This window comes from Diprion similis, chromosome 11, assembly GCF_021155765.1.
Source record: "Diprion similis isolate iyDipSimi1 chromosome 11, iyDipSimi1.1, whole genome shotgun sequence".
In the NCBI taxonomy this organism is placed as follows: Eukaryota; Metazoa; Arthropoda; class Insecta; order Hymenoptera; family Diprionidae; genus Diprion; species Diprion similis.
The window spans coordinates 2,761,129-2,787,449 of record NC_060115.1 but is presented as its reverse complement, the minus strand read 5'-3'; the positions used below and the strand labels follow the sequence as shown (position 1 = coordinate 2,787,449).

At 41.6% G+C, this 26,321-nt stretch overlaps 1 protein-coding gene across 2 annotated transcripts; it reads right to left on the bottom strand.

Moving 5' to 3' along the window:
- Positions 1-386: 386 nt before the first annotated feature.
- Positions 387-25,125, bottom strand: LOC124412154 (paired box protein 6 homolog). Of its 2 annotated transcripts, none has more exons than XM_046891816.1 (6): positions 24,701-25,125; positions 16,266-16,463; positions 3,888-4,028; positions 3,455-3,778; positions 2,076-2,260; positions 387-988 (listed from the first exon to the last, which is right to left on the bottom strand). In XM_046891816.1, the coding sequence occupies exons 1-6, from the start codon at positions 25,068-25,070 to the stop codon at positions 404-406; spliced, it is 1,803 nt and encodes a 600-aa protein (XP_046747772.1). In that variant the 5' UTR covers positions 25,071-25,125; the 3' UTR covers positions 387-403. The 2 variants fall into 2 exon arrangements, with proteins under 2 accessions (XP_046747772.1, XP_046747774.1); XM_046891818.1 differs by having other exon boundaries at positions 669-971.
- Between the last annotated feature and the right edge of the window lie 1,196 nt (positions 25,126-26,321).

The window sequence follows — 26,321 nt, the reverse complement described above, 5'->3', positions numbered from 1 at the left end:
CCATTACGAATACGAATAATAATAATAATAATAATAATGACAACAGCAACAATAATAATAGTAAGCACAATAATTATCGTTAATGAAAGTTAAAATGATAATGAGAATCGTACGATTATTATTATTAAAAAAAAAAAAAAATCAAAATCAAAATCATATTTATACTCCGTACAATATCAACAATGAAAATGATAATAATAAAATGAGAATAATGATAATAATAATAATAATAATAATAATAACAATAAAATAGATGTACGTTAATGAGATGAATCATATATTATATTGGTAATATAGTAGTACGTAGTAGGTAGGTAGGTAGGTAGGTAGGTAGGTAGGGTACGTACGTACGTATTCGTATAATATGAGTGCGGCGATGAATCCATTCGTTTTTAGGATCGTTTCAGCGATCGTGTTTAGTGAGCTCGAGGGGTTGCTGGTCCGGCCAGGGTTCCCGCCAGGCGATGGGCGAAGGCGCGTCCTGGTCGGAGTCCTGCACGTCGATCTCCTCGTCGGAGTCGACGACGTCGTTGTCGAGACTCCGACGCTGGGGCGTTGGGCTCCTCGGGGCGTTGTAGTGACGGGATATGCTCGAGGCGTCTGTGCCTGTTCCAGCCGAGAATATGCTCGCCGAGGGGGTGGTTGTTTGATTTAACGAGGGTGGCGACGAGTCTCCGACTAGCTGACTGATCATTCGAAAGGCGCTCGGCTTTCTTTCCGGCTGAGAGGCCGTCACGGCGCTGCTGCCACCACCGGATTCGCCGAATCTCTGTGACGGCACCACGGCGGCACCGTGAACTGCACGGAATGCACTATGCTCGCCACCCATCCCCCCGCTGGGGGTTCCTGTGGTTATACCAGTTAACGATGCCCCTGTACGGGTCGTGTCTAAACCACTTCCCGATACCGCCGGGTGCGGTGGCGAACGCTTTAGAAGGTTCATGCGCTGGTGACGCCGCCATTTTGCTCGTCTGTTGGAAAACCAAACCTAAGAGTCACAAGGGTCGTTAGAATAATATTCAGCCGACTTCGAGCTACGGTGATGGGGTTTCTCTTTTAGGCTTTGTTATAACTGATTCTGCATGACGGGCTGGGGGTCGGAACTTGGAAGGCTCAATATTGCCGATATTGCGAAGCTTCAAATATGTGAAAATGAAATAACGAAAGATCGAGTTTTTCAAATATTAAGACACGATTCATTTTTCGGGATTTTATTTTCACATGTTTGGAATTTCGATATATCGGTCATTCGCAATATTGACCCTTTCGAGTTTTTACCCCCAAACCTAGTAACATATATATATATATATATGTATATTATACCAAGTGATTATATAACGGCAGAATCGTTCACTCGTCTGCTGCAATTTAATGCGCGTGCGATTTAAGCCGAGAACGGATTTTTGCCAGGGCGACCAATCGTCGTGAATCTAACCTCAAAAAATTTTCAACATCGTCGCTGGCAGTTGTGCTCAACACTGCAGACAGCTGTGAAAATCTTTTAGGTTACAAACTTCTCGGCGACATTACTGTCATCTAAATTTAACTACGGTTGGTCAACCTACGACAAACAACTGCTCTTGAATTTTAACGCACGCGCATTACATTCCGGCAGACGAAAGACCATTCGGCACTGTACATTGTACATATCTATGTACATGTGTATTTCATACACCGCGTTGCACGGGGGTACAGGGTTAATCTCTGAACTTTTCGACACTCGATTTATTCGTTTTAGTTAACTCTATATTGTGTATACATAGTAAAATAGGTTCTTTTTCAAAAAAAAAAAAGAAAAAAAGTGACGTTTTGATTCGACTTCAGACGACTCGGAAGTCGGGCGGAAAATAAAGAGTCCATTTATCGATTTCGCTTACTGCATTCAGTTTTTATCAATGGCCGAGGATCAGCGTTTGCTTCGTCCTTAAAAGATTGAAATTCCAATCTTTCGCTACAAGGACCTTCGTCTGACAACCAGTAGCGTTTCGACGTTTCGACGACGTTTTTTGGTATAATTATGGATATTGATCATCGGGAGGATAGAAAACAGGAAATAATTTGGTACGGATGCTTACCTGGACGCGGGCTTCGCTGAGGGACGTTTTTGACGCGAGGCGTTCGCGCGTCGATACACAAGGGTAGTGAGAACGCTCGAACTCTTTTTCCAGTTCCTCGAGCTGCTCGGGACTGAAGGTTGTACGATTCCGCCTGAACTTTGGCTGCTCGGATCCGTCCAAGCTTCCATCGTCTCCGTCGCCATCTGTCACATTTATTTCAACCGTTCTTGTTACGTGAAAATGCTTAGTCTCGTTAGAAATTTCCTGCCAGGCCTCAGGCAGCTTGGATTAGATGGCGCGTCAGGGGTTTTCGAACTTGATTATGCACCAGATATTTATGCGAATATTTTTTAAACTGTCCTGGCAAAGGATAATGCGAAAGAAAGGAACTGGTCAGTATTGCTTGCTAACTATTCGAAAGCTGAAAGTGTTCAAAGGAATGTTTTACAAGTCATTCAATATCTGGTTCGCAATTAGGGGAGGTTTTTTTTTAGTGTGTTTCATTTGGTTTCTCTTTCTCTCTCTCTCTCTCTCTCTCTCTCTCTCCTACTGGGTGGTCCCCTTGACTACCAAAACCTTTTCTCGATCGAAAACCGTGAATTTAATTCTTCACTCACACCGGACTCGTGATATCCAGCAATACCTCATTATTATTGATTGAATAATACCACCAATTCCGTGGATAAACCGGTTTCGATCCTGATACGATTTTAAAAGCAACTCTTCTCTCTCGCCGAGCGTAAACATGCCAACACACGTGAGCCACGGATGCATCGATGACTGCAGGCGGTGCGTGTGACTGACTCGGTCACTGGCTCACGAAAATTCTATCAAATTTCTAGTCGAAGAAGAAGAAGAAGAAGGAAAAGAATACAAGAAGCCTGCAACCGAAACTCGATACCGTATAATAAACTGCCTCGGTATAATACTGATAACTGACGGGGAAATCCGAACAGGGGTAGAAGGCACATGTCTTTTCATCCTTCTTCTTCTTCTCCTTCTTCTTCTTCTTCTTCTTCTTTTTATTTTTCTCAGTCAGTACCGGCATTTCTAAGCCACTTCCTCTCTCACGCACGCAACATGCCTTTCAAGTACCGTGGAACGAAAATTTTGAATCAAGGTTCTAAGTCCCGGCCACCAAAGACCAAGCTAAGCGTACCAGTTACAAACACCTTTAGACCCAATCACTGAATACCCTTTTCTTTTCCAAAGTTACAAACCTACGGCACAAATTGTCAATCCGTCGATGACTAAAACCAAATACTAGACCATCAAACACTAAAAATCCATCTCTTGGACATCCTAGAACCAAGGATCAAACACATACAACCAACAAAGGTCAACAACTGGTTCACTCAAGTAGGTACCATCAACGTTTCATGACAAAGTATGCGTACCCAAGTATCCTCGAGTCATGGGGTCCGATCCGTGAAGTGCATGGTCGGGACTCCCGCTGGATCCACCACCGGGACTCGGTGCTGGAGGAAGAAGAACCGAACCTCCGGTTGGAAGGGTTGGTAGGACCCAGGGGTGGGCTCCACCCCATCCCGGTATGTGGTGGGGGTGGTGGTGGGGCGAATTGAAGTAGTGGTGAGGCCCCGCCGCGTAGAGACCGTAGCCAGCCGCTCTTGCGAATTCCGCAGCCGCTCGTTCCGCCGCTCGGTTTCTCAGGATGCGGTTTATGCTACTGACCGAGGGCGCCGTCGCGTTGCTGCAAACTCCTAGGCCAACGACAAGCGGAAAATAGTAGTTTTAAGACAACCCGTTTCGTTGCTGCTAACCACCTTCTTGGCTTCTTCTATAGGACCACTTTAATCCATTTTATCTTACCTTCGGATATCAGTCGTTCCCGTATTTCCCACGCAAATATCGTCGGGTTTTCCCTTTTGTACTGTTCGATTTTAGCCACGACCGCGGGTGTCGCAACTTTTGGTTTACTACCACCGATCAGACCCGGGGGTCTAAGGGTTCCTGAAACATTTAAAATTTACCATTTTTACATTGGAAATCAATTTACCTATGTAAGTCGATATATACAATCGATAGTATGAACAAATGATGAAATCCGTCAGACTTCTCAGTTCTTCTAGGTGACGATAAGTCGATGAGTCGTTTCTCAGGAATCGCACCCGGGTAGAAGGTGCCGGTAAAAAGACCACAACTTCGTACTAATTCTCCGCATAGCTGACGTCTGCTGATTATACGCGATAATTTCGCAGAAGTGATATTTGTTGGTCGTTCATTTTATTTTTTTATTAGTTTCTTTTTCTTTTTTTTTATCGATAACGTCACGCGTGAATAACGATCAGGGCTATTGATTCGTGTCAGATCGTCATGGGCTCTTCGTATTCTCTGCATAATGCCTCCTTATTGCTCCTTATCTCAGTTACACTCGTGTATATTGTCTTGCACGCGTTACATTGACAATATTTTCTAAACAATTCGAGGAAATTTTTATTCGCTGTATATATATATATAATATAAACATGAAAAAAAAATGGCTCTAATACAAAAGTTCGAGTCTCCGCTTCCATTACGGATCGAAGTCACAAAGTATCATTGTTCGATAATTTATTCATAAGGTTGGTATTTCTTCGAGGTAGAGATACCTGTACGTGCCTACCTGCCGGTTCATGATTCCTATTTTCATACTTCCGTTCCTTCCATTCTACACTCGGTCTATGAAAATTCTCAATTTTTTAATCGTTACGAGGTGATCGATAGACGTTATTCCTGCAAGTACGTCGCGTACATGTTACAAGTGGAATACTCGTAAAAAAGGAGAAACGGGGAATCGGAAGACCGGATCACTTGCCCGGTTATCGCACTCGCCGATTCGTCTGGTATCGCAAATAGATTTCGACTTTTATACGGTTATGTCAGACATTTGGTTATAGGTATTGTAACCGCAGGCGCGAAATTGATTGCTCGCTCATCGTGCTTCTCGGCTTCGTTACTTTTACGTATAGTCAAAGTCATATATATATATAGAGGCACCTATAATTGCCTGTATATATACAGATTCGTTCACCCGCCGTAATAGCCATGTTGTGAAACAGAGTCAATAGCCTGTGAAAATTGGATTACATATAGGCATATATAATTGCGGTGTCTGATTGTGTCTTATTCAATTATATACAGTTTGCCGTGTATAATACCTGCATAACTACATTTCAAACGGTGTATATAAATATATATATATATATATATATATATACCAAAAGCTACTTCGATACACAGGCGTGTATAATTTATAACACACGTACGTTTTACAATAACGCCTTGTATGTGTAGTGTAGAAGCTTGAATTTCTCTACTAAACCGACGCCGAGGCTCAGGGCTGACTCTCTGGCCATCTGTCACTATCATCAGGCTGCAATTGTTCCTATTCACAATAAAACGCGCTTTTACTCACAGACCGCACACCATGAGACGAAACCTTGATATATCGTTAAATAAGTAAATTGATGAAAAAAAAAAAAGAAAAATTAAAAAAAATTAAAAATAAAAAAACGGATGGAAAAGTCCTTTTAGCAATGCTTGGTCTGATTCTGACTAAAGATGGATTAAAAGATGCTCTTGTGATATTTTCGCGGCGTATGGTATAAGGTATAAGGTATAAAGAAGAAACCCCGAAGGGTGATCTGACAATGAGTCGGACCTGAGCCATGTGGATGTAATTTCTTCATTGGCCGATAATAATAACGTAAATGGGCAGACGTTGTATTCCCGAAAGATTGAAAGGTGTACGCGATATATGTAGGTACCTACCTACCTACCTACCCGTACGAAATGGAATAATAAGAGCAAACAAAGAGACGTGACGTGTTGTCGAGCTGCGAGGAGGAATTTCCTTCGGGCATTCGGATAGCCGGGTTAACCTAACCTTACCCATTAACCAACCAACCAACCAACCAACCAACCAGCAAACCAACCAGCAAACCAACCGACCATCGGCAACCCGCGAGACACGCACGTATATATGTATATTATTCACCTCGAACAGAAAGAGAGATATCTATAGACCCTGGAGGAGTCGAGCGCCGTTTACTCACGCACGCGGGTTCACCCGTGGGAGAACACGCGATCCGGGCCCCTTTGCGCCGCGGCCAAAACGTTCTTATTATTTTTCATTCTTAATAATAATCCTATAACAACCAATAATTGCTCGGCTCTGGCTGCGCCTCTGCATATCATTATATATATATATATATATATATATATATATATATATATATACATATATACATACATACATACACGTTTTGTATACCTATGTAGGTATATACGCATGCGGAGTGTTATTCCGCAGAAGGTTGTAGGTATGCTGCAAGCGTTAAACTTCAGTGGCACTATAGCGTATTATAAGATACATTCGTTGCAGCTGCGGAATTATATACCTACGCGAATAATTTAGGAACAAGTTGGAAGCTCTGCGGGAGCGTTTTTCTCCATTCATTACAGACGGAAGCGCGATACATATATTGCGGAATTGGTGTAAGAAAAAACTGGCCGACGTGACGGTAAGCTGATGGTTTTCAATAATTTTCTATTTTTCAAAACATCACTCATCGACATCGGAATGGACGTTTATATTATACGATTAATTCGTTTTCACGCAATTTATCGAAATAAAAATTTCTCGCTTTGTGCATCGGCATGTTTATCGCAAGACGTCGTCGATTTACGTGGCCTTATCTCCCGCGATACCTTTTTTTACCGGAAGTAACGCCGTTCGTCCCTGCAACTCGCTACGTATTCACCACGTGGAAAAACTGTACAAATTAATTCACCGCTATCCCCCTGAATGATCTGCGCAGGCTGTTTGTTCGTTCCTTGGTTCCTTCGCTCAGTTATAACCCCACAAATAGCAGTTTAGCCTAATGACGTTCCGGTAAACGCTTCTTTCCGGTTCGAGTATATAAAAGACCTAAATAAGAATATACAAAATAGAAAGTAACACTCTCGTGTCTTTCAACCACTCGATTTATCGACGCCATTTCCGGTTCCATTTTCACAACCGCAAATCCGGAGTAATAATTTCCTGTTCGTTTTTCGCACAAAGTTAAAATTTGGATTGCAAGGTGTTGTACCTTGACGGTGATTTTCAATTTCCAATTTTTATTCCAAACGATCCTCATTCTCAATTTATTGCGAAACCCATTTCGTTCGCCATCATTTTTCTCCACTGATAGTCATACGATATATATTTCGACTTGCTTGGATTCCGACGAAGTTTGATCGATTTGTAATAACCGAAATCGGAAAAGTCCTGCAACGACGAACGTATTACAACGCGGGGCGATAAAGGCCTGAATAAATTTACGATCCTGCTGAACCGAAGGTAAATTACATCTACGCTTACACGATATGCGGCAACGAGAAGAGGGACATTTTCTACGGTTTCTTCGAGGGCGCGTTCACATCGATTACCTACTCTGTGTACGTCACATGCAAACTTTGCAACCAGCGTTCTCGTTCTTCAGCGACGCAGGTACACGACAGAGGTAGTGATCAAACCAGCTCGAACCCCGCCTGCCTGCTTGCTCGAGTACCTGTGCATGTAAGTCGGTAAGCTCGTATTAGACTTGGCGTGGGTAGCTGGGTACGTATAATGCCGTTGCTGTTGTATTCTTTCCGTAAACTTGATTACACTTGGCGCGAACCAAGGGAAAAGAAATTAAAAAAAAAAAATGAAAGAAATACAAGCAGAGTTCGTTGCGAAATTAAAAGCAATTATAGGTACACCAAATAAATCATTCTAAGATCATCCGTTGGAAATATTATCGCTGGTATACAATGTAACGATATGTATGAGGTATGTGTGCGCTTGTTGGCTTGGTTTCATCCATCCTTATCCACTTACTCTTCGTACGCTTTTCTTTCTTTTTTTCTCCCTCAGGTTTGCTCCGGCAATGAGTTTTGCAGGCAGGCGATGCGGGGATCTATCAAGTGCTAGTTAGGCTTGCGGGCAGGGCCGAAAGTCGTTACCCAGAAGCGGCTTGTTTCTGCAACGCCAGCACTAAGGAGAGTCGTAAAGAGTTACCTTGGTGCTAAAGTATCGTAATATACCCTACATAATGTGCACATCCACGTTTGTATGAATATATATATATATATATATATATATATATACACATGTATATGCATCTTGTAGGAAAGTTGAGGCTGTTGGTAGGTAGGTACTATGAATACTATCTACACCTCCGATGTACTCTGAACATAAACTTTGCTCAACTATAACCATAATCACGAGCCTAAGTGCTGCACTCCAATACCTAAATTAAAAAATGCGAACCTGATGTTTTCGTACCATTTCATCGATCAGAGATTCGTCCCTTTATTTTTACCAATGACGCGTAGGGGTGCGAATTATTATTAACTTCTGATGAAATATTTCTTTCATACTTTTCAAACGTAGAAAATACCAGTCACACAATATCACGCGTTGTTTTATCCTCCTGATTGAAAGTATAACCAGCAGATACGCAAGCCGGATGTATGTATTATACGAGTATGTGTATAACTAGCTGCCAGTTTCGGTTCCACTCGCTAATATGGTTAAAATTCTTTTTTTGTGGCAAAACTATTAACTGCACACAGGCTCATATAAATAATTATTGTTCAGAATTCGATCGGTAGTTCTGATGGAGTTAGAAGAGACGTTGAGTTCTATGCGTGTAGAGAAGATGGAGGCATGATCCTGATCGAAATAAGCCGGAACTGTAGATATGGATGACGATGCTAGTAACGGATAGGTGCCTAAACACCATCTTCGAGTAACTTCCGTAGGATACAACCTTGCAGCGTTGTTACTTTCGTAAAAATCCTGTAAACAACGGGACGTAATTTTTTTAAACTCCTTCGCGGAAGAAAGATGGAGTGAAAAAAAGGAAAAAAAGAAATTTGTCGATAACACGCGTGATGTAGTTAAAAACGCGGTTTCACAACCGTTTTTTATTGTCAACTCAACGATGCTAATATGGCCGACTAGCCGCGGTTGAGGGTCAACAGATATTTGCATTTCAGTTAACGCGCGAGAATTATAAGGAGAAGATAAGTCTAAGAAAAAGAAGAAGAATGAGAAGGAAAAAGAAAAAAAAAAGGTACAGTTCGGTAGGCAGGCGTGTAATATGCGGCCAGGTATAATTATAATAATTGTAATTGAAAGTTGAAACAGGGTAATAATAATAATAATAATAATAATAATAAGAATAAGAATGAGGAAAAAGCGAAGAGAAAATGAAAAGGCGAGACTCGGCAGTCTTTCTGGGTATAAGGAGGCCGTCCGTCCGTGTCTATCGCTGTCGCGATGTCTACTCGGTGTCTTGTCCTCTGCCTGCACGGTTTTAGCTATACTTTTCACATCATAATGGACCTCGCAGGCACGCATCATGTAGGTACATACCTACCTACAACGGGGAAGCTCCTATAATATACGAACACCGGTAAGTCTTGTCTACTGTGCGCCAAGTGTGTACACTGATGCGCTTTCATACGGCCATGGGCCTTTCATATGGTAACTAGGAATCGCCTTATTATTGGTCGAGAGATGGGCGTTCGTTCGTTCAACGGATGTCTCACATCGCGCTTTGCTTCTTCTTCTTCTTCTTCTTCTTCTTCTTCGACTTCTTCTTCGACTCTTCACGTAGCGCGTAACCCGTGACTTTGAAATTTATGCCTCTTGGTGCATGAATGAAACACCTTATTATTATATAAAGCTTAGACGATGCAGGTAGCTCATGGGTGTAAGGCGTGGTATATTGACGAGAATGAGGAAAATGTGATGAACGCAGAGAAAAATGGGATAGAAGAGGCTGAAGAATAAAATTATCAGCTACATGCATAGCGACAAAGATTATAAAGAAAGGAAGAAATGTCTATACAGGGCAAAAACCTCTACCGGAATATTATTTCTCATACAAACGAACCGGGCTTGCGTTCCTTTACTTTTTCATTCTTCTTGGTTTCTTTCCCTGAACCTTCGATCTTCGCTCTCTCGATCGTTGCAGAGGCACAAATTACTCGTTTCTAACGCGATTGTTCACCATTGTTGTCTACAATACCCTTATCTATGCGATCGTTGTGTGTTTAAAGACGGAGAGAGTGAGAGAGAGAGAGTGAGAGAGTCAGAGAGTGAAAGAGACATCTTTTGTACCTTCTCTAAACATCTTTTATCTCACATTCGTTGTTTCTTGATAGTTATGTTATACCTGTGCTTATAACCGACGTTATTCTACTTACTTTTATAAAAATACCGAATTGCAATATTAATTATAGTCCACGTTTCAGCCCATGGAAAAGAGTCTAACCTCTATTATTCCCATATGAATTATACATTCGTGTGTAAAATACCGCAACACGTATATACCTATAATAAGTATTTACAACCGTTGACGATTGATTTTTAAGATTTTTCACCCATGATCTAGAGTCGTTAACGTTATTTTGTTGCTTTGAAGGTGAAAGGAAACAAAAAAAAAAAAAAAACAAAACCAAAAAAATATATATATCGACTTTCGCAATATAATGCGCGCACTGTGCGCGGTATGCAAGAAGTGGCGATGGGGGTGGGGGTGGGGGTGGGGGGGATTTACTTCCTGGGCAAGTATATTATAAGCGAGTTAGCCGGTTAAAGCTTTAACTGCAAGGAGCTCGTAAATAACGACGAGTTTATGCGCGCGAGTAAATTTGAGAGTGTTCGTAAAATCCTCTCTCTCATTACTTTTTGAACACGAGCGGCGAAAGGGTGTGCGCGAGGGGTTTTCTCAGCTTGCTCTCATCTCTTGTATAGGTTTAAATACACGCGAGTGTAACTATCGGTGAATTCGTTGCGTACGTGTATTTACGGCGTTTCACGTCACGAAACAAGTTTGTATTCGGTTATATACGAGGAACTAATTTTATCATCATTCCGAAGGCGGTCTGTGCAACTAAATATTATACGCGGGTGAACAACTTGTCTATATAGGAACTGACTGACAGACTTTTATTGATGCAATGTTGTGGGTGTGCCACGTATTACATCCGTACCTATATCTATGTACATGCATATACATATACATACATGAACGTCTGTATGCATATGTGTAATAAATTAATACCTCCAATCCGATTATACAATTGATCCGACAACTGCAGCGGTGTCTAACACTTGAGATTATAACTAAAAAATACACGCATGTTAACTAATGTGGTTATGTAAAATATATACAGACACACGTGTGTAAATTAGATACATTCGTTTGCGCATATATACCTTTATAAAGTTATTTTTCTTTCTCTCTCTCTCTCTCTCTCTCTCTCTCTCGCTTTTTTTTTCTTTGTACGCGAGACGATGGTTATCTTATGGCGGAGCTGTAATTTGTATCAGGCATTGTAAACTGCTTGGACTATGATGGACCTTCGCGCTGGGAATGTCGTTAGTCTATTATTAATAAACTTTCCTCTCTCTCTCTCTCTCTCTCTCTCTCTCTCTCAGTTTCAGGTCCGAATGAGAAAAAAGAAAATTATTAATTTTGTGAGTTTCTTATTTAAACGTTGCCCGGATTATCGACAAAGTAGCAAAAACTGCTCCGTTGTTCCTTATTTAGAAATAGAAATTTGATTTGTTTGAAATTCTCTGCTGACTTGTTGATTAATGCGTTCTTCGTTGGCTACTAGGTATAATAATAGGAGCGTTGCTGAATATTTTTTTTATTCATTTATTTCTTTCGCGCAGCTAGAAAATTTGCCGTAAGTGTGGGGTAAGGAGAGTTTCCGTTCTTTGGTTCGTTTGCATCTACGTACGTGGCAACCTTGTATGGTTATCTTTAGTGCGAGTCTATTGGCTGAGCACGGGCATAACTATTCCCATGGCAACCGTAAAACGCGGGGAGGTAGTAAAAAGGTAAAAGCCACGGTAACTGGTGGGTAAATCGAGATATTCCAAGCATCGCTTTACCCCCTTCTTACACATACATTCACGTGTTAGAAACTGCGGTGTATTTGAACCTGAAGTAACCAACTCCGTGCAAGTTATAGCTACACGTATAAAATTAGGTACGAAAATTAACAAGCAACCAACTTTGTTTCCATCATACAAGCATAAGTTTTCTGCAATATGTCAAAAATTTTGCGCTCTTCCTTTCCGTTTCCTTTCCGTTTCCTTTCGCTTCGTTTTGTCAGAGGAATTAACGGACCCGAGTAGATTCTGACTAATTATCTGCTAATAATTTTCAAGGCAGTGTCTCTCTCTTCGTGTGCTCTTCGTCCAAGCTTATAATTACCCTTTCTTTTACTCCACGAATGACAATATTGAACTTTCTTGTGGAGGCTGCGTCGGAGGAGAGATGAACTGCTGATAGATCATGCAGAGAGGCAGGCATTGCACTCGGGCCGTGTATCCTCGGTTCTTCTCTCACCTCCGCGTGTTGTAAAGTCAGCACCTTGTTTGCATCGGCCACGGAGGATTTATGTATTACTCACAAACTGCCAATACCCTGCCGACCGACTAAAGAGCCTCTGAAGTGGCGGTGCTTCGTTTGACCTTTAACTTTTATACCGGCGCAGCTAATTGCCTGAGCATTAAATATGAGAACGCGTTTATAATTATAAATGCATGCACATTTGGCAGGATTTAGGGAATATTTAACTGATATAGGCATGATCGATTGAAAAACCTTCAAGGATTTAAACTCGCCTAGGTACTCCGCAGTATCGGTCCTTTCATTGCATTCCTGCATCCGGCTCGTATCTTCCAGGGTGTGCAGTGCAAGGAAGGTTAATTTCTTCTTGTGAAATTTGCCGTTACCGGGATTATAAACGATGGGAGTGTTTTAACTGCTCCAGCCGTACCTATAACGCGAGGCGAAGAAAGTCGCTTTTTAGGTTTTCAAGTACCGGGGCAGCAATGCTCAGGTTTAATTGCAAGGCCGAAGGGTGTAGGTAATTGGTCCGCACGCCGCGATTACCGAACATTATTATATTCGCCATTACATCGTATCTTTGACCGCGGAGTTGCCGAGATGTTGAGTTAATTTTTGTTCGATTGTTATGCTTCTCGTTTACCCTCGCTTTTCCCTTTCCCTCTCATTTTCTCTTCTCTTCTTTTTTTCATATTTTCATTTTTCCTGTTTCGATTATGGTCGTCTTCCTTCTTTTTTTTTTTTTTTTCTTCTTCTTCTTTTTTTATTATCTCTTTTTTACTTTGCTCGCGGTACTTCTTATTCGTCTCTTTTTTCGAATGAAGACATTACTGCGGGAGCTACGGAGAGGGCTGAACAGAGACTGAACGGTATATTTTTACGATGCTGCCTCGTAAAGTTAACGAGGAACGAGAACCAAGGAATTGCTCTGCATGCTTCGAACTACCCGGGATCGTTTCAGACTTATGTATTTTACTTAACCCTACCCCCTGTGTAACCCATCTCTCGAAGACACACGCTTTATCGTTCCACTACTACCTACAATGTACGATATTGCACGGCATGTATTCGTCCCATATACCTATACGCGCAACTCTGTGAAAAATAAATTTCGCCTTATTTTTGTTTCATTTATTCTTTGCTTTTTTTTATATAGATATTATTTATTTCACGCACGTATCGTTAAAAGTTTCATCATCTTGCATCTAGATATCAATTTAACACGAAGCTGAAGTTAGTAACGTTACTGTAACGAAAGATTAGGGAAAACTTTATTAAATTATTGTTTAATTTCATTGTGCTCTATTCAATTTCAGACAATCTTGAAGGTGTGGAGTAACGATTTTCCCTAAATACGTATCGTTGCAGTAACGTTACTAACTTTAACCTCATGATTTAACAATGTTGAGAAATTTATTCAATCTTTAATCGCGTTCCTTCTGTTCTTTTAAATAAAGCAAATTGCAGGCGATTCTATTACATGTGTATACTTGAAGAGTGGTACGATGCACAGCGCAAGGCGCTGCAGGTTGTTGAAGAGAATTACGAGCCTGCTGGAGGTTAATAGCTGCTTCTTGGGATTAACAGTATCTATGATAATGATTACATAGTGAGACGCATGAGTGTAATATGACTACAAGGTATACGTGTGCTGCCGACTTGAACTATATTGTATTAGAGCCCTGCTTGTAGGTACAAAGAAGAGCTAGAAGGCATCATTTGACAGACACACTTGGCCGTAAGTCAGCCTCTTCGCTTCTCTCTTATATACATATATGTACCCTATTGGGTGTATATTGATTTGTGCAGAACACCTGTGTTCATATTCACCATGTCATCTATACCTACACGGTCATAAGGTGCAGGTATATACAATACCAAATGAATTTGTATTCTTTATAACATTTACTCTGTAGGTAGAACGCGATGTACACTATATATAATTGTACATTATATATACATATATATATATATATATATATACTATAATATAATCATACGACAGTCATGGAATCACCATGGCACGCGGTCGCGGATATATATATATATAATAAGTTTCAATTCGTTAATATAGGAATTTCGAAAACGTGTATAACAGCAAACGACTATAATAGATGAAAGTTTCAACGAACTATAGTACAAGTGAATGACAGAAAACTTGGCGAAAACCGGGGGCAGTTTGAATACCTACCACGCGCAGCCCTCAATCATCTCAATTCGTGTAATTTATTTTTTTTTTTTGCTTTGCCGTGTTCGCCAAAGTTGCGGGGTAATCAGGTGCAGTTCGAACCTGTGTGCGCGAGTGCATGTGTGTGTGTGTGTGTATAGTCAATAGGTATATGTATATGGCGTTATGATATTAGCGAACACGCGATGGGCCTGACAGTATACCGATGGGTATATACATATCGACGTACTATGTGTGTGTGTGTGTGTGTGTGTGTGTGTGTGTGTGTACATAAGTTATACGTATGGATGGATTACACGGGAGCTCGGGGTTTATTATAAAGCTATCAGTAAAACTCGTGTCCGATCTGAAGGAGCGGTAAATCTAAACGGGAGGAAGAACCGCCGCGCCGCCCCGTAGACCCGCCGACTCATTTACCTTCCATATATTAAATTCGCACATAATAACCGTCAAGCCACATTAGTTTAGCGATATTACGCTGGCGTTATACCTCTAGATAGGTAGATATATATAGCAGTACGAAGATGCGATCTCGATAGCCAATTTGGATAGCTGATACTGCGTTGCGTATGTATACGTATATGTATACACATTGTAGGTACGTGGAGGTATAGATATATATCTACTTAAATGTTATAGTTGTTGAGTGTAGAGCGAGGTTGACTTTGCGGCAGCACGCGTCCGTCCACTTCCAGTCTCATGGCTCATTCCTCAACTTTCATCTATCGCGCACCGCACCGTCTACGTTTATAGGATATACATATACTTATATACATATATCTGTAATCGATTCTCCTTTATCTCGAAACATAAATAATCACGGCTAGAACGCGCGGTTGGCGTGTGTTTAACACGTTCAATTACCTACGAAGCGAATAATTGTATGTATGATGTGATATGATATGATGTGATATGTATGTGTGTGTGTGTATGTATGTAGAGGCGCAAATGGCGACGCTGATTGCAGTTGGTATACCTAGTCTGTAAAGAGACTTTATTGCATCTACTCTATTCGTCCTTGTCGCGTGTACGACATTCAACACATTTGAAATCTGATTTATGATGCAACTCGATACATAGACTTTAAATAACATCGACTATGAGATATTCGGATCGTTGATATAAACTTACAGCGGATAATTGGAGATAAGCCTCTGCTGTATGTCGCATGGAATTATCAAATTCAACAGGCGTGCGTTTGAAACTGTTAATGACACGTCCGGTGATCAAAATGGCGCTCATTCGAAGTATCGATAACTCGATAACCCTCGCAGTTGCCAATGAATTTTGACGAAATTTAGTGGACAACTTTTTGCCAGCTTTGTATACGTTCGATAATTTTTTCAGAATATATCGTAGGTGAAATTTGTTTCTATGACGTTTTGAATTATCGAGGTGAGATCCGTTGTGCGGTAAATCGTCTGGACGATTCGCGCTTCCTTCGTACTGCCAATGGATTGAAAATCTTGATCTGGATATTGTTTTTTTTTACCTTCCACAAACGCTTAAGAAGATTCTTACTCAGCTGCTATCCTATACCATTACTGCGCAGGGCGTTCCCCTTACTATATCTATTTTCCTGTGCATAAAAAATTCTAGACCATGGAAACTTACCCAATAGTTTCGTGACAACTGCACCTTGCTGATTCAGGGATAGTACGTGATTTGCCAAGTCGTTGTAGTGACGGAGGGCGCCCAAACCGTGAGACAGCTCCAAAAGCCTTTGGCGTGACGTTACACCCCCCGCATTAGCTCCGCTGCTATTTCCGAAAGGATTCGGTGCGACTGAACCGGCGCAGCCAATTCCAACTCCTGAAATATTGAAATTTAATCATTTTTTTTAATGCACTTAATTATATATATATATATATATAGGTAGGTATAAATAATCATCGGATAAAATTCGAGACCGTTCTTTTTTTATAGTTTGCTTTAAAACGTATATTTATAGATATGTAGATGGGAAGGAGGTGGAGATATATATGTTACATGATTTTAACATGGCGTTTCATTCCGTCTCGTTGTAGAAAGACATACGTTTATGAATTACGATTATGTTATATATGTATATACCTTCACTGACGGTGAAACACCGATAGGTAGATATTTTTTCTTTTTCTTTTTTTTGTCCATTTTCTTTCATTGTCTCTTCTCCCAGTATAAGCGCGGTTACAGTCAGTTGTAGGCAGTGCTAAAAAGTCTTCTCATAGTTCGCGGCGTATTGTTCATCGCTTGGTATATATATATGTATATGGCAAGGTAATTGAGAGGTTGGGTATAACCGCGTATTACCGAGCAGGGTTATGCCGCTCACGATTCCATACTTGACGACTCTAACCGTGAAAAATAGATATCGTACGATGAAGAACGGCCCCGAGCTACCTCTGACAGGGGATGGATGCCTATGGAAATTCTCGCATATTGCATGGCACAGGGCCTACGCCTAATCAATAGAACGACAACCTTTCTTCTTATCTTTATATTATACGTCGCGTCTAAAACCACGTCGCGTCGTTGGCGTTAAGAAAATCTTTACGCATCAGGTGTCGAAGGTATGAATTCATTTCTGACTTCATTTTGTTCCTTCCTATTGTCAGCTGTCTGTAATACTTTGTAAAGTATTGAAACCGATAGAATTCTGTTAATCTATTAAATCTGTCGCAAGGCTTTTTAGCGGGACGATCTATAGTTGAGAATTTTTTTTCCCTAACGTATACACGTAGATAAATTTATACATACAAGTCATTCTTGGGACTGGCTTAGTGGTCTCATAAACTAGCTGCACTGGGGATCGAACGATTAGTAGAAAAAAAAAAAGAGTTGTGAAGTGGAATAAGGAGAAAAGAAGCAAAGATGAATAAAAAAGGAACACCCCTTAATTCTGGAAAATAGAAGCGTTTAATTCCATGTAACTGGTTTTCATTCTTCACCGATCAGTTATGGGTATCTCATGTTTTGACAGATTCTAAACGGTTCTTTACGGGATTCTTGAGCAGTCACGTTTTAGTTGTTACGCTGAAATCGTTGGGTGGGTAGGTACTCATGCTCTCGGAGCAGCTCAAAAACCACCGAATGGTAGAGATGGAGAGTGAGTGAGTGAGTGAGTTAGTGAGTTAGTGAGTTAGTGAGTTAGTGAGCGACAGAGCGAAGGATATAAACCTGTCGAGATTGAAAGCGAGGAATGACCAGCGTCCAGAAATATAAACGGACAGAGTGGATAAGTCAATCGACTCATTTTTTTAAATAATATATCGACGACTGGGTATGAAAGTCTTTCACAAACTCCACTTTGTCTCTTCTCAATTTTCTTTTTCAACTTAATGCTGCTGTATAGTTATACGGATCGATAAAACCGTCCGATTTCTTTGTCTATTTTGCCGCGCAAATCAAGATCAATGAATGCGAAATTACGTCTACGTTTCATGTTCGGCCTCTGATTTTTGTGGCAGAAAAAATGCGCTTTAGAAGCAACACCCTGAACCATAATCTGCGATGTCTTTAGGTCTCTGTAACAAACGCTGGAGGCGTAGTTGCAGACTGTCGTCGTATTAATTCTCTTCTGCATTCATTAATTAATCTTCCTTGATCACAAAAGCTATATATACCGACATAAGCAGTCGAGTCAGCAGGCTGAATCAAAGAGTAAGAATTGAATGGAAAGTAACAGTGGGAATTTTTCAGCGCACAATAAAACCAGCTTACATTCTCTCAGGTGCAATAGCACAGTTCCATTTTGCACATCGTATTATACGTATACGGATGCAGTAGCGCACAGCTTGCGCACTTCACTTTAGTTTCTGTTCTATTATATCGTATTTCTTACGTAACGCAGCCGGTTATATTGACGGAGAATCGTCTTATCAATTCTCAGATTGCATGCGCTCTACGTACGTCCTATGTATTCGTAGATGAATGTATACCTACAGACTTTACAATTCTCTTTCATGCACAGATTTCTGTATTCATCCCTAAAACGTGCGTACATAATTAAATTTTCAGACCTACAACCTGCTTAATTCTTATCTCGGTTTCTTCTTAAATTACCTAATTCTTTTACTCAGTATTTTTCCGAGTATAGGTTTAAAAATTGAAGATAAAGAGAAAGAAAGAAAAAAAATTGAAAACATATTTCTAATCAACAAAGAAATCCGTGAATTTCTCGTGCCTCGGTTCGTTCAAAGATATTATCACGTTGCCAGGGACTACGTACGTCACAACGAACAATTTTTCAAATGTTACGATTTCCGATTGTTAAAGTTCTCCTTCGTACTCATTCTCCCGCGGGCGTTGGAGTTAGAAAACGATTTACGAGTACTCGATAAGGAGCTACTCGTTGTCACAGTGTTAATAAATATATGAAAAATGCATTAGCTTTGCATAAATATACTGCACCCGCGAGTTTGTGAATTCTCTCGGTCATCATCATCATCCTACAAAAAATGACTGTTGTTTTTCGAATTCCTTTAACCAAGTATTATACCTTCTAGAGAAAAATTGTCTTCCAGCTCTTTTGATCTTTCCGCAATGCAGTCATGATCAGGCGATGCGTCGATACGCGTGGCACTTGACAAGAAGAGACGTGTACGTATATTATACATGCAGATGTTGGTATGGATATAACGCACAATAAGAAAATTCCACCGATTAAATGTAAGTGGATGGTGCCCGTTCCATTAGCCGCACATTAGCCCGTCGCCTCGACGACGTTTGTACGCTGCATTCGGCGCGTATGATATTATTATACGCGATTATTTACACGTGTAGGTATAATAAATTTAATTACCATCCGCAAGTCGAAACCAAGTCGTATAGGTATAACTTCGGCTGATTTTCATCCCACTGCATGCCTTGGCTCCAGCTATCGGCTTACGTACGCCTCGATCTTCGTAATTACCGGCTGTCAAACGGTGCTCTGATTGCCGGTCGTATCTGCGTTTGTTTTCGCGCCTCAGAGATCCCCGATCCTGCCACGCTTAATTATTGGATTTATATATTTTCTTCATTCTATTGCCGCGCGCGCGTGAAACGGGGCCGCGGATCTTCCGCGAGTAGATACGATTAATACATCTACATTAGGGTGGCGCAAAAAAACGGACTTTTTTTTTTTTTTTCTCGAATCTCGTGTGACAAAATGTTAGGTTTTGATGTTTTAAGAGCCCACTCCAAAGGACAGTTGGAAAAAAAATTTTAAGAGGTCGCTCCACATTTTTTAAAACGTCAGAAATCGTCAATAATCGATTTTTTTTTTTTTTTTAATTTTTTTTCTCGTTAAGGTTTAATTTTATAGACAAAAAAAAAAAATAAGTTTCCGAAAGTTTCAGTTCAAAATTTGAATTTTGAAAGGTCGCTCATAATTTTTTATCAATTTTTTCGTGCATTTCTTTAGATCTTTTCGAGCGACCTTTTAATATTCATATTAAAATTTTATAAACTTTTTTTCTTTAATTTAGTAAGAAAGAATCGATAACAATACACCACGACATGAATTAAAAATCAAACAAATTACTGAAAATATAATTTTTTTCATTTAACTTTTTGACGATTTTTGACATTTAAAAAAATTTGGAGCGACCTCTTAAAATTTTTTTTTTTTGAGCTGTCTATCGGAGTGGGCTCTTAAAACATCGCGAAAACTAACATTTTATCACACGAGACTCAGAATAAAAAAAAAAATTAAAAAAAAAAAGTCGGTTCTTTTGCGCCATCCTTAATCTACATACATACACATTTGTCGAGAAACGACTTTTCGCAATCGCCAAACGATCCAGCCGTCACAACCTCCTGGAATAATTCCTGTTTCATTTAACTACTTTTTTTGATCTACCCTTTTCGCGGCTATTCAAATATCAAGAAACACTCAAAACCTCCGTCTCGTGTAAGGGGACGAGGATAATTAATACGTTTGAAGCAAAGTAGGTGCCTTCAAGATATATGCAACTGTCAACCCCATCGCGCAGGCACGGGGGACTACGAGATACCATCACGTTCAGGTGTTATGGGACAGTGGTTGACCGGGGAACCCAGCGGGGCGAAGAGGAGCTCCTTTTCTCTTAATACGAACATATGTTCGCGGGTTACAACTGCCGCCTCGGGCTGTCCGTTTTTCCACCCTATCTACTACCTTTCGTCCATCTTTATCGAACCCTCGGATCTCGCCTTATCTTTTGTTCGTTTAAACGGCGATAATACCACACCGTCACTAATTTATTATTCGCCCTCCTCGTTTACCCATCTGGAGTTGTGTCAGAATATCCTGAGAATTTCGTTCCTTCGAGGGGTGGGACTTGGAATCGTTTAAAATTTTCAAAAACTGGAGATTTGTATGCATCTGTAACGTATATACTGTAAGTAAACGTTAGTAAAATTTTTAGCCATTCATTTGCTTGTGATCTGACGATGGAAGAGAAAAAGGCCCAGGTACTAAACACCGAAAGTGATAGTTGAGGGTGGAGATCAAAACTTGGAAGGGTGAAATTTCAAACATGCGAAAATAAAGTAACGAAATGTATCGAGCAATTCTTCTTTCGTTATTTTATTTTCGCATGTTGAAAATTTCGATATATATCGCATATCGACCCTTTCAACTTTTGACGCCCATCCAATATCGATACTCGTTAGGTATTGTACGAGACACAGATGTTCCCACACTAACAATTAGATGCAGCGTAGGTATAATATAACCTGTGGATACGGGAATTAAAATGCTTTTCCCATTACGCGTCGATTCGGATGTTTCGATATTGTTAGCCGTCTGTCTCTATCCACATACATATATACCTACTATATACGAATACGTAGGTATAATCGCGGGATTCTTGTTACCTGGACTGCAGAAGAAGCAGAAGTCGAAGTCGAAGTCCAAGGAGGAGGAGGAGGAGGAGGAGAAGAAGAAGAAGAAGATGTTCGGAGAAGTGGCAATGCCTCTTACGTGTTGGGGGATGGCTAATGAGACAAGTGAGCTATCGTCGGAAAGCTCTGAACCAGACCTCGGCCAAGGCGCCAACAAAATAAATGTCGTCGCTTTCGTGTATGGTACCTTATACCGGTAGGTATATACGAACCATAGGGCGTTATACGGTGGCGAGACCGGTTCCAGGGACCGATATCCCGTGCATGGGTCTGAGGCTGATAGACGCTTACGCTATTGCAGCTACTACTATTCGGTGATATACCCAGAAATGTATATAAGATAGATACCTAAGCCATGGGGGATGGGGGAGGGAACTTGTAGGTATATCGCCATTTACCGAGCTAACGAATAAACGATCACATCCGTATGGGAACAAGAAGCTCGCAATTAAGAACCAGGTTGAACTGCAGTCCTTTGTCTGTGATGTATATCGCATCCGCCTCGTCCACGGACACACGTCTCTCTGGTATATAGTAGGTAGGTGTAGGGTATATACATATATACTTGTAATACGTATACGCACACACTTCTCGAACTCCAATGGGATTCCGAACTCCTTGAATATCCGATTCTTCGATTCTTCGGATATATTCGGTCAGGATTCCAGCAGGCCGTGATCTTTTGTTCAAATCATTTTCTCAGGTTTAAATGTAGGATTCTCAATTTTTCACTTGTCGTGTCTCGCGTGCCGTCGGATTAGGTATATCGACACTGTAAAGCCGCCGCGCTTCGATATTTAAAATTCTTCTACATACCTACCACATCATGTATCGCACAGTTTGATTTGCAGCTGCTCAAATTCTATCCAAATTATGGTTATTTATTTGACAATGGTGACGATGATGTTTGCGTTGAATTATTTGACCAGGCTCGCGATACTTCTGTGCAGCTAATCCTACATATCCATGGATCACGGTTTCTTGGTTCTTATGGTTCAAGAGGAGAGACGCGAGAAGAACGTTCGAATTTTAGGTATCTTTGATCAGGGTAAGAGATTCACTCGGATCAAAGAAGACGTATGGAACACATTTCTGGACAATTTAGTTTTCAACACTTATCGTTAGAGGATTGTCATGACTCCAGATCTTACCGATAATGTTCACGGAGACCTTCTCTCTGCTTCCAAACTTACAAATTTCAATTGTCTTTTTAGCAATTTTTCACTGCTGTAGGTTCGATATTGAAGAAGCTGGAATTTAGTTCGATAAACTAGTTTTTTTTTACCATCATCCATGAATCAAGAGGATTTACAATTTTAACACGGTTGGCCTGACTCTTCAACCATATATTTAATTGGAGTGTATCAACGTCCGACCTGCAAGATAGATCTTACGGGTTATAGAAATATACCTTTAAACTACGAAAGTACCCTTGATAACCAGCAAATCTTACGGAATACACCAAAACCGTGTGGTAACCCAACCCTAATCTGACCTAACCCAGCATGAGCCTTAATAATGCCGAGTAACTGGCATAGGGCAGGTGTCAAAGCGTGAATCAGCAGATCTTGAATCCTTGGAGGATTGATCGCTTGACGCAATTGAAAGGTAACAAGGGTCACCTGTACTCAATTAATTTCACCGTATGAAATCGTTATAGAAAGTTATAAATTTGTAGTTGGCCGACAAGCATTAGTTACGTAAGATTCGATGTGCAAAAAAAAAAAAAAAAAAAAAAAATTTGGAGCGCCGGTGCTTCTTTCTTAAGAACTAACTCGGTCTCAACGTACCTAAATTTCGCGTGCAAAGTGTGACCATCGAAAAATTATTCAACGCGGTGTTTCGTCAGGTGTTGTGTACCTAGCTATTCGAACGTTCACGCGGTTGGTCGTATCAGTCATTGGAAGATCGACTCTAGGAGGAGAAGGAGGAGGAGGAGAAGAAGGAGGAGGTGTACGGACGAACGGATACGTGTGACAGGGTGAAATTTACCTACGGTCGTAAATCACTAGGAGTTTTGACATCCAAAGTCTACCGAGTTAACGTCTTTCCGTCAAAGCTGGCTTCTCTCCGGTTATAATTGTTGGCGTACATGCACCGCCTGACGTATATAGGTGGGTACCACACGCCTGGCTTGGTATAATATATACACACGACGGTTTGTTGTAAGCTACGAGCCTTTATTGTTAACCACAACCTGCATAAGCTGATGTTACATACAAAGCACGTGCAGCGAGTCGTCGCTAGATGCCTTCGCCGCTTCGGCCGGCCTATACTTCTCGCCAACACAAAGACGTGACTCGAAAAGGAGCGAACCAGTGGCAGAACAATTCATCTCGCGCTTGAGGCGTCGAAAGGAACGCCAGAGCTATGGCGCGGGTTGTTGCGCTAACGCGAAGTGAAAACCTGATCGTTGTCTTGGTGCGCATCGCAAAAGACCCGACCGCCATCGCCTATATACCGTCACTGATCGATGGAATGTTGTCGCCTTTGTCATATACGTCAGACGACAAAAACGAGACGATTTCAAATCCAATTTGACGTTGAGTCAAAACCGAAGCTCGCACTTCCATTTCCATGATCCGGTACTCGGGAAATTCAAGGGTTGAACGTCCAAATCGAGCGAAAGGGATATCAACGATGGATGAAGAGACGCGGTTCGTTCGGTCTTTTAATATATAAATACATGCCGTGCCGCGTGCATGGCTTATAGCTGAAACTGTATTTTTCAAGGATGCGACGAAAGGCGTTGAGGTTATTCAAGAGGAAGTCAGTGGTGCAGGGTGCGGGTTCGTTAAACAGTCCCAAAGCGTCTAAAGCGGTCCCCGCGTTAAGATAATGAGAGAAAACACTGCCGGTGGAAAGCTATCTGGCAACCGCGTTTCTTTGTCATGAAAATTACAACGAGAGGCGCAAATCCTCGTCACGGTTCGAATTATCCATTATTTTTTTTAATTTTTTTTTTTTTATTTTTCACCTAGTCATCATCCCCGACGGCTCAAGAAACTCGGTCCGCCTTGATTAATGCGTTTTACATAAACAGCCGAGGTATACGGTCTATGGTGAGGACCAGCAGAAACGAAAATTGACACTCGTTTTAGTTAAGAAGGTAGAAATCAAAGTTTCAAAATTTTCAAAGTTAAGCCAAAGTCTAAAATGTGAGTTAATAATTAAAATTAATGCTTATAAGTGAAACTGACCGTCGAGCAGAGCCGAGGGTGGTATGACGTTGATCTGGTGATGGGCCGTCGGAGGTTGTTGCGAAGGGTGCGAAGGGTGCGGGGGGGAGGGTGGCTCCCAGGGACGAGTTACGGTGACGCCATTGCTGGCTGCAGTGGGCCCGGAATCATCGGAGCAACACTTGACCGCGGCGTTGTTGTTCGAGGTGTTGATAGCCTTCATGTTTAGCTTCGAAGTAGCGTTTGACAAAGAGAATCCGGACTCGGCCGCGCTGCAGGGTACGGCTGACCCGGTGCCGATAGCGTCTACCACGACCATGCCGTTATCGTTTGTTGTCACTGCTGGTTTCGTTGTGCCGGTGGGCGTCGCGACGCTTCCACCGATCATCATCACTCGCCGGTTACCTCGAGGCTCTCTTTCCGGCCCTCCCGGTCCTTCGACGTCGTCCTTCTCCGATCTACGCTCCACTTAAGATTTCAGGCTTGATCGCGATTTCCGATCTTCTCACTTTTGTATTATTATTATTATTATTATTATTATTATTATTATTATTAGCACTCCGGTAATTAGAGCGCGTCTCGATTTAAGTCGTCGGTGCAGTTTGTCCGAGCATTTATTGTGCACCCGCGGTTCGTCATCCGAACGCACTATATATGTTACAGGTTACGTAGATATATTTTTTTTTTTTTTTTTTAATGACAAAACTCCTACCGACATGTGCTTCTCTTTCACGGCTAAGTATACACACTCTCACACCACATGTAGGCTGGCAGGCAGGCAAACACACGCGATATAATGTTATGCAAATAAATAAAGAATACGAGGGGGAGGAAAGAAAGAAATTGAAAAAAAAAAAAAAAAAATTTTGAAATTGAGGATAAAAAAAGAAAAGTTACGAATTAAAAATCACACGTGCACCCGCACCGAGGGGGAATATTTTCAATGTCCAGGGCTGCGGTCTTCGAGTGTCCTCAAAGTATCCCATCACTGTTAACACCGCGTTCAAGTCCACTTATTGCTGCTTTCGCGGCAGACGCGTAAAAGCTCGAACTTTCGTCAGACCGACGTGACTATACTCGATTCACACGATATCGTAGGTAAAACGCGCGGCGTGTCGGAGGTTTCTCTCGGTGTATATATCCTCGTAAGATCGAAGCCGCGAACCGATTTACGCCGACGATGCAAGCAAACGTTGCTCTCGAGGGTGGACGCCGGAGCGTCTTGTCTCGCGGAGGTCGCGCCGCGGGATAATCAGGTGTACAAGGTGTACAAGGTGTACAAGGTGCACAAGGTGCGAGGAGGGTCGCCTACTATATTCTACGATATATGTTGTCTGTGACCCGCTGCTCGCACTGCGCCGGATTCGAGCAGATTGGCTTCCGTTTCGAAGCTCGAAGCGCGCCCAGACTACCTTTCCCCCACCTGCTGATGTTGCCTGTGCTGCTGTGGCTACGGAGGCCGCGCCGCGGCTGCTCCAGCTCCCGCTGCTCATTCTAAAGGTGAGATCAAGATTTAAGGCATTCGAACGGCTACCGCGCCGGACTTCCCTCCTCCTCTCTCCTTCCTCTCTCCTCTCCTCCCCTGTACCTCCTCCGTCCACCTCCGTCCACCTCCCCCTCGGCCGATGCGCAGTGGGGCGCT

What these genes read in the sequence shown, in the direction of transcription:
- LOC124412154 (XM_046891816.1), bottom strand. Translation starts at nt 25,070, where the DNA reads ATGATGATCGGTGGAAGCGTCGCGACGCCCACCGGCACAACGAAACCA. An exon ending in ACCCTCGGCTCTGCTCGACG is followed by an intron (nt 16,464 to 24,700) that starts GTCAGTTTCACT and finishes TCAATATTTCAG; the next exon opens with GAGTTGGAATTGGCTGCGCC. An exon ending in CATGACTCGAGGATACTTGG is followed by an intron (nt 2,261 to 3,454) that starts GTACGCATACTT and finishes TAAATGTGACAG; the next exon opens with ATGGCGACGGAGACGATGGA.